The sequence below is a fragment of the Populus nigra genome, chromosome 9 (genome assembly GCF_951802175.1).
Source record: "Populus nigra chromosome 9, ddPopNigr1.1, whole genome shotgun sequence".
NCBI lineage: Eukaryota > Viridiplantae > Streptophyta > Magnoliopsida > Malpighiales > Salicaceae > Populus > Populus nigra.
The window spans coordinates 16,298,113-16,306,217 of record NC_084860.1 but is presented as its reverse complement, the minus strand read 5'-3'; the positions used below and the strand labels follow the sequence as shown (position 1 = coordinate 16,306,217).

The 8,105-nt window shown below is 34.2% G+C and overlaps 1 protein-coding gene across 2 annotated transcripts; it reads left to right on the top strand.

The window, feature by feature from the left end:
- The first annotated feature begins 821 nt into the window (after positions 1-821).
- LOC133703470 (uncharacterized) lies at positions 822-5,279 on the top strand. Of its 2 annotated transcripts, XM_062128009.1 has the most exons (10): positions 822-1,245; positions 1,346-1,424; positions 1,581-1,675; positions 1,797-1,901; positions 1,999-2,078; positions 2,774-2,864; positions 2,942-3,049; positions 3,263-3,349; positions 4,642-4,710; positions 4,831-5,279. In XM_062128009.1, exons 1-10 carry the CDS (start codon positions 985-987, stop codon positions 4,975-4,977), a joined length of 1,122 nt encoding a protein of 373 aa, XP_061983993.1. In that variant the 5' UTR covers positions 822-984; the 3' UTR covers positions 4,978-5,279. The 2 variants fall into 2 exon arrangements, with proteins under 2 accessions (XP_061983993.1, XP_061983994.1); XM_062128010.1 differs by lacking the exons at positions 4,642-4,710; positions 4,831-5,279 and adding an exon at positions 4,399-4,615 and having other exon boundaries at positions 848-1,245.
- The last annotated feature ends 2,826 nt before the right edge of the window (positions 5,280-8,105 follow it).

The following is an 8,105-nucleotide window of genomic DNA, read 5'->3' as shown; positions in this document are numbered from 1 at the left end:
GTGTTAATCTTAAAAATTTTCAACCTAATTTATAATTTAATTTGTGTTTAAAATTAAAATTATATAGAATTTATTTTGACGTGATTTAATTGATTTGACAAGTCTAAAAATAATCTATATAACCAATAAAAGACATGATTTTACTTAAAAAAAATTATTTAAAATAATATTTTTGTAATATTAAAAAGAAACTACCTCCTTCACTATCCATGCAGACAAAAAAACAAGATAGTTGACATCCTAACTTTATATATATATATATATATATATATATATATATATATATATATATATGTTGACATCCTAACACACACATAATTAAACCTAACTCCTCCTAGGACTTAGGACTTAGCACACAGTTAAGTTATGGATTAAGTGAGCTAATTCAAATAAAACCAAAACAATGTTGGTTAAAAATATGTTTAAAAAAAAATAATAATATTATTTTATTTATTTTAAAAGATTTTGAATGAGTTTAGATTGTGAATTGATCTATTAAGTTAAATAGATCAATTTTTACCTAGTTTAACTTGAAACATATTTAGAATGAGGTTTTAAACCGACATATTATTATTTATTATTTATTTAAAAATATATTTAATTGTGTTATAAAAAATATACATGGTTTAAAAAATATTAATTTTTTTTATAAGTATTTTGTGATGATTTTAATGTAAATGTTTTGTAATGATTTTATTGTGATAACTTTAAAAACAAAAAAATCTAGTTTTTTAAAAATATTTTTAACTACTTCTATTTTGTTGTCATGCGTACACCTGTACAGAGGATACAAAACCAAAATAAATAAATAAATAAATTCCAAAACTAGATGTAGACTCCAGATACATAAAATTGTGCATCTAGAGAAACACTGAAAAAAATAATATTTATCTTTCCAAAAAGACAGTGACATCACATATCACATTACCTTATTAAAAACCAAAATAAGCAGCAGCAGCAGCAGCGCCAGCGCCACATCGTTTAATGGCTGCGGCGGCGAATTATAACAACAATAATAATAGTCCGGCGGCGGCGGCGGCGGAGGAGGATACCGTGGAGGAAGAGGTAGCTCGAGTGGTGGAACAAGCGAAGGAGTTGCAAGAAACCGCAGCTTCTTTAATTGCTAAATCTTCACATGATGAACAATCTCTTCGACAGAAAGCTCTCTCTCTCGAATCTTCTGTTCGCCGTTGCCGTTCTCTCCTTAACCGCAACAATCGCCTCGCTCCTAAATTAGTTGCCAAGGCAATTAATTAGATTGAATATTTTCTCTGCTTTTGAGTGTAAATTGGATCTCTTTTGCTTTCCTGATTGATTGATTGATTTTATGTTGTTTTATTTTTAGCTTGAAGAAGATTTACAGAAAGCAAGATGTATTATAACTGATGGAGATGCTTCCGCTTTTCTTCCTTCAAAGCCTCAAGGTGTCTTCTTATTTTGATTTCTTTTTTATGGATTTAAAAATTTGATTAATGGTTAATGAATAAATAATGCACTAGATCGTATCAGAACTCTGCTCAGGCGAGAGTAATCCATGGAAATGTTAATGAGAGATGTTTTTGATGTATGCATGCATGCAGGGCGTTTTCTAAAAATGTTTTTGGGGCCGATTAATGTGCGGGCGTCTCGCAAAGATGTGCAGTGGAAGGTTAAAGAGGAGTATAACAGCTACAGGGTATGCTTTATTTTTTCTTAAATTTCCTTTATTTTTTTCTGGAATTTATTGAAAAAGTTGATTTTGAAAGTGATTGTGAAAGCTATGTATAATTTACAGTGCTGTTTTTCTTTGGGAGCAGGATAGGACTGCGCTTTTGTTTCTTCTTTTCCCATCGGTTTTACTGTGTTTAAGATCTTGGGTTTGGAATGGGTGCTTGCCTACGTTTCCGGTTCAATTGTATCAGGTAATCGCTTGTTATTTCAGGAATCGAGGGATTTTGATGTTTTTGGCTTATTTCATTCAAGATCAAGTTTTTACATTTTTGGGCTGTGCTTTGGTAGGCCTGGCTATTGTTTCTCTACACTGGATTGGCTTTGAGAGAAAACATATTGAGAGCCAATGGAAGTGATATTCGTCCATGGTATTTGCAATCCTGGCTTTTCTGGTTTTTAACATGTTGCCTGAGCTCCGGCCTTTATAGTGTTTTGCATGCAAAATGTTAATGATTTGGAATAAATTTGGATGAGATGCATTGAAATCAAGGGATTATTCAGATAATTAGCACCATGACTGTGTTAACTGAACTCGTTTCTTTTGATATGAGACATAAATAAAGGGGTGTGAAATTTTCTAAATAGTAAAATACTAATAAAATTGGAAGTCTTAATTTAAATAAGGAAAAAGAATCCAAATACAACAAGGTAAATAAATACAATTCCGCATAGTAACTTCCAAGCCTTGTCTTCCCAATCTTCGATCATCATGAAATTTTAACCCAATCAAAATTTTTTGCCCTCAAAATCTTATGTCAATTTTAGCTTTGATCCAACAGTTAGATTAAAATTCATGCTTGTTTTACCAAACCGTGTTTTGGACTCCTCTTAAACTCCTTAAAACATAAAATATCTTAATCATTAATGAAATAATTCAATAAACATTATTATGCCAAGAATTTTGAAGAAGTTTCCCCACGTCATTAGGCTTATTCTCCTCTTAGAGCATTCACATAAATATGATGTTCATCAATATGCATGGAAATGCCAGTTTCATTAGATAGTATTGTCCCCTGAACTGGCTCAAGAATATCTCAATGAAGTAGATAATATGCCTTTGCAGGTGGATATACCATCACTATTGTGCGATGATTATGGCCCTTGTTAGTCTCACTTGGGACATCAAAGGACATCCAAATTGTGCTCAGAAGCAGGTTGCTTTTTTCCCCCCAATAGATTCTAAATGCATTTTCTGTTTTTATTTGTTAACCATTTCTTAAATCCTGTGCAGAGAGGGGTTCAGCTGTTCTTGCAATGGGCTATGATGCAAGGAGTAGCAATGCTTTTGCAAAATAGATATCAACGCCAGAGACTCTATACTCGTATTGCGTTGGGAAAGGTATCCTTCTAAAATCACTTTTATGCCCTGCAAAGAATCGCTGGGTGCTTTACTTCAGGCGCAGTCTGTTTTTGTCTTTATTCTTGTGAAGTGTGTGGTTTAGTGATTCTTGTTTATTACAGGTCTAATGTACAGGATAGGAATTGTCTCTATTTCACATGCATTTTATTTAATGCATTATAGTTTCAATCCTTTTGTTAATTTTTATTTTAGGCTAAGCGAATGGATGTTGTCTGGGGAGAAACAGCTGGGGTGGATGGGCAATTGTGGCTGTTGTATCCTATTCTCTTCATTCTGCAGGTATTTATGCTACCTCTCACCTGTTGTTCTGGTATACAGATGGGGCCTGCTCTTTGCATCTGTCCACTAATCATAAGCGTTACTCATCAAGAATTTTTTGCCTCCGCTAATTTTGCATACACTTTGTATGGTAAATGAAGCAATGTTTTAATCTGATAGCAATTTTATATCATATCATAACCATGAATGTGTTCAGCAGTCTAGTTGACCAAGGCCGTTGTTTTCACTAAATTACATTGGTGGGTTAAGAAACTCTTGTTCTATTGTTGTGAAACTAAATTTGATGCGAAGACATGCTACATGAATGAAGTAGGCTAAGGAATATAATGAACAGCTTGTTTGGAACCAATACTTAACTAGAATTGATTTTAATGCTTGAAGTAGATTGAATTGAATTGATTCTCTACTTGAATTTTTAGTTTGGAATATGTTTCAAAACCTGGTTTTAATTTGAATTGAGTTACTCCAGCTACATCATTCACCCAACTCTCCGTCTTCCTCAAACATCTTCTTCGACTTAACTGTCCCTTTTATTTATTGATGAGAGTAAAGAGAGTGAAAGAGATCAAAAACAACCAAGGCTATGGCTGGTCCTATGTGCTATATGGCCAGGAAAAAGAAATAACTCTTTCTTATACAATCAAAAAAATGACTAATAATAATCCCTTACATCGATAGCATCCCTTAAATGGTTAAGAAAACCCTTGTCAAAAGAAATCCTAGCCTTCAAAATAACTTAATCTGAACCTTCCAAAAATATCATGAGGAAATAATGCATAACTGCCCTAAAAAAAGGGTGTTTTGGGGATAAAATTCTAAACGGTCAATTCTGAAACAAATTGCACCCCATTGGATGTGCTAAAGGGTGTGATTGTTTGCAGTTGTACAGAAATTACTGCTTTTAACAAGTTGTAGAATTCATTTCAATTTTCTGAATGCTATAATTGGATAAAATAGTGTTGAATTGATTTCATTTATTTCAAATTCTGAGGATTCAAAACGGGCTGGAAATTCTAGTTTAGTGATGAGTGGCTCATTTGGGTTGGCAGGCGTTGCGCTCGTTTAACAAAGCATCAACAGGCATCCTCTTCTGTTTCATGTGTTTGAAAGAAATTGTCGAAGCATTTGGTTTCATCAAATGATTGTGCAATTAGTGTGGTCTACTACTAGTAATTTTCACATTTGAATTGTTGAAACAAGCATGATGGCCTGAGTTCAACGATTATATGGTATGTGCTTCTGGAATTGAGATTTGACCTGATTAGCCGTGTGTGCTTCTGGACTTGTTTCAGGGTTTTGAGGCATATGTTGGACTACAGCTGCTGAGGACTGCATTCAAAGGGGTCACCTCTGAATGGCAGGTAAGCTTTTATAAATTTCTTTGCCCCATTTTAAGATAGCTTTTGCTACCTATCAATTTGCAACTGTACCCCGTACAAATTTGCAGAATGCAATCTAGTGACAGAATCTGTTTCTGGCAGGTTATTTTCTGCGGTCTCCTTCTGGTCTTCATGGCGGTTGGGAACTTTTTAAACACAGTACAGACACTAATGGCAAAGTCAAGGTTTAAGGCTAAAATGAGAAGTAAGAGCAAGCAGGAATTGGATGGAGGCACTTGTAACCATTAGGATCACTCCTTCCATTCTCTACAGAATCTCGATTTTGGAACGTTCTTTCATAGGTGTTGAAGCTGAGGCAATGGAAATTTATTCTCAAGGTTTTCATTTCATTATTACCCTTTGCCATTTATGTGTTCATAGCTCTCATCCTAACCGTGTAGCCTGGCTATGAAGTGAACTTGATCACTCATAGAGATGGATGCAAATGGTCAACAATAATTCCCCGAGTTATTTGTCCTATGTATCCTGTATTCTTTTTTCTTGGCTTTAATTTGAGGTGGAGATCCGAGTTTCAGTCCCCCATAATGAAAGTGCAAGTGTGGCCCATTATCAGTTAGTTTTGCTGACGAAGTCATCATAGAAAATCCTCTTTGCTTGGAAAACAAGGTGATAGTTTTATTTTTCCTTCTTCTCCTCAAGTTTTGCGTACTGAATACTGATGTGTCGGTGTGGCAAATGGTAAAATGCGTTGATAAGAATCATTAAATGATTGGTCTGACATTGATAAAAGTAGATGCCATACGAGAGTACAAGATGTTCTTTCTTTGCACGTGCAGCTCTACTCATTACCACCGTCATTGAGATATGAATTGCTATCCTCAGAATGGAAAGTGATGGCTCGGACTTTGTGTGGGTCGAAATGATGTTGTTTCTGGGTAATGATTGAGAAATCTGAATAGGGTTTTGCTCAACTTGCTTGAAAAAGCAACCTCTTTGCCACTTTGACAGATGCCTGGACTGATCGATGAACCATGGGAATTTTTTCTTTTCAAGTCCAGGCAAGCCCGTAATTCCCAAGTATTACCCAGATAATTGTTGTTACTGGAAACAAACAAGTGATGTGACAGTGCTTGAAGCTTATAATGGCAGATTCATTTATTTGCGATCATTCTGGGAACAGACAGGCCTGTGGTGAAGCAAGGCCTGTCTATAACCAATGTAAAGGAATGGGGAGATGCCCTTTGGGACGAAAGAACACAAAGATCTAATCTTGCGCTCCCAATAATCTTACCCTTCACCAGATTCAATCTTCGACCTTTAAGATTGTCTCTGTTGCTTTAACCATCACCGCTGCTGGACTGAATCACCGTCTCAAGACGGAAAATATGCTCTTAGTTTGCCCCTACTTCTGGTGGGTCTGCCCTTGCTACTCTCTTAAAGTAACTAGCAATTATCCCAGGCAAATTGTAAATACTACACTAGTGTGGGCAGATCAATGACTACTGGACTCGATGGCCTCCTCGACATTTGGCAGGAAAATGATACGCTAAATGCACTTACAAGATACTCGCTACTAAGATTATGAAAGAAGGCAGCTAAATCAACAATGGAATATTATAACTCCAGATCCATGAATAATCAACAAAGAGCAGCGCTTGATTACTGGAACTAAACAACACCCCTACCTCACTTATCGAGAAGGAGTAGCGGGACCAATTTTTCAAAGAGATTGAAAGACACAGACTAGGAGAGTAAGAAAGATGAAGAGAGAGTCTTGATGGCTGGGGGTGCGACGGCTAGGTATCATTTTAACTAAGTTTAGTTCAGTTTGAACTGATTTAGTTTGGTTTGGTTCATTTGATTTTAGTCTTATAAAATCAAAACCGAATAAAATTGTTTTTTCTTACTTTTCTAATAGGTTTTTATATGAATCCAAGTACGTTGAGCCTGTAAAAACTTGTAGCTTAAAAGAATGAAATAGGAAGTGCAAACGAAGATGAATATTTACTGAAGATATCCTAATGGATTCAATTCATTTTTGAAGGGACAATATCAAAAAAGCAAAGAGCAATTGCAGTGGACACGAGTGCATGTGGTTCAACGCCTGCAAACTTCCATTACCATTCATTATAATCAATTAATGGACTGATTTTCTCAACAGTAATCAACCTCACGACAGTGGAAAAGGTGAAAAATCAACAGCAGCTTTACGGGTGGTCGTTCTATGTAGGGTCCTGGCACCTGCAGCCCCTCATAATTTGTTCCTCTCATGTCTATACATCTCCATTATGAGCACTGAAAAGTACTCTGTATGTGATCACTTTTAGTTCATAGAGCATTACGGCTGTTTTGTTGCCACTAAAACTTTATGGCTCAATTTGCCCCATTAGTATTATAAATAACTTGAGTCTTAAGGTAACCCTTTAATTTAATCTAAAAGTAAATTTAGGTAATCTTTGTTTTTCTGCTGCTTATTGAAAGAATTTTTCAAAATTCTCTTATAAAAAAGAATCAAATTTATATTTTCCTGAAAATTTTCAATGATTTTAATATCTTGATAAATATAAAAAAATCAAAAAAATATTATTTAAATATATTTTTAATATAAAAACAGTTTTTGTATAGATATTTATACCGTATTATCAAACACAATCTAACTCGGCTATAAATTATAGGCAAAAACATAAGAAAAGTATTTCGGCTAATGCATGTTCCCTCCATTTCATCTTTATTTCATCGATCTCCCATCGCCCTTCTTCTCTTTTCTCTAAAATAATAAAATGTTTGATCATGCCTGCATATATTTTAAAGTAAAGTCCAGGCTGGGCTGTGCTTTAATTATGTATGCATAAATCCTACCAAGTGCCAGCAGCAACACCAACCAGGCTAGCTAGCTAGCTACTCTTCCTCATGTGCAGAACCTAGCTATGTATATAAAAATGATTTGTGTATTATTACTTTTAGCTTACATCTGCCAACACTAAACTAATCACCGAATACTATATTAATACATGCATAGTGTATTGTGAGCATGATATATACTTCTATTTCTGGTGTCTTTTTATTTTTTTTATATAATTGTTTTAGTTATTCACAATATTCTAGCTATACCGGTATATATGGAGTCAACCTCTCTTTGTATCTTAACTAATAATAAAAAAGGAGATATATAATCAAATATTATCTAAGAAAATAGTTCTAAACATCTAAACATTTAATTTAACGGGTCTGATAAATTCAAGTTTTAAATAGTTTTCAATGAAATAAATTACTCATAAATATCATAATCGATAAAGTTTATTTTAAAGAATCAATTCAGCAAAATAACTTAACTAAGCTATTAAGCTAAGTGAGTTTTCAAGAATAATTTTATATTACTTTCTAATACATCATCTTAAATGAAAATTATTTGAATT

Bases quoted from the DNA above. Each gene is read 5' to 3' on its own strand.
- LOC133703470 (XM_062128009.1), top strand. From the start codon at position 985: ATGGCTGCGGCGGCGAATTATAACAACAATAATAATAGTCCGGCGGCG. The intron at 2,079-2,773 runs GTATTTGCAATC...ATGCCTTTGCAG, and splicing joins GGAAGTGATATTCGTCCATG to GTGGATATACCATCACTATT. The intron at 3,050-3,262 runs GTATCCTTCTAA...TTTTTATTTTAG, and splicing joins CTCGTATTGCGTTGGGAAAG to GCTAAGCGAATGGATGTTGT.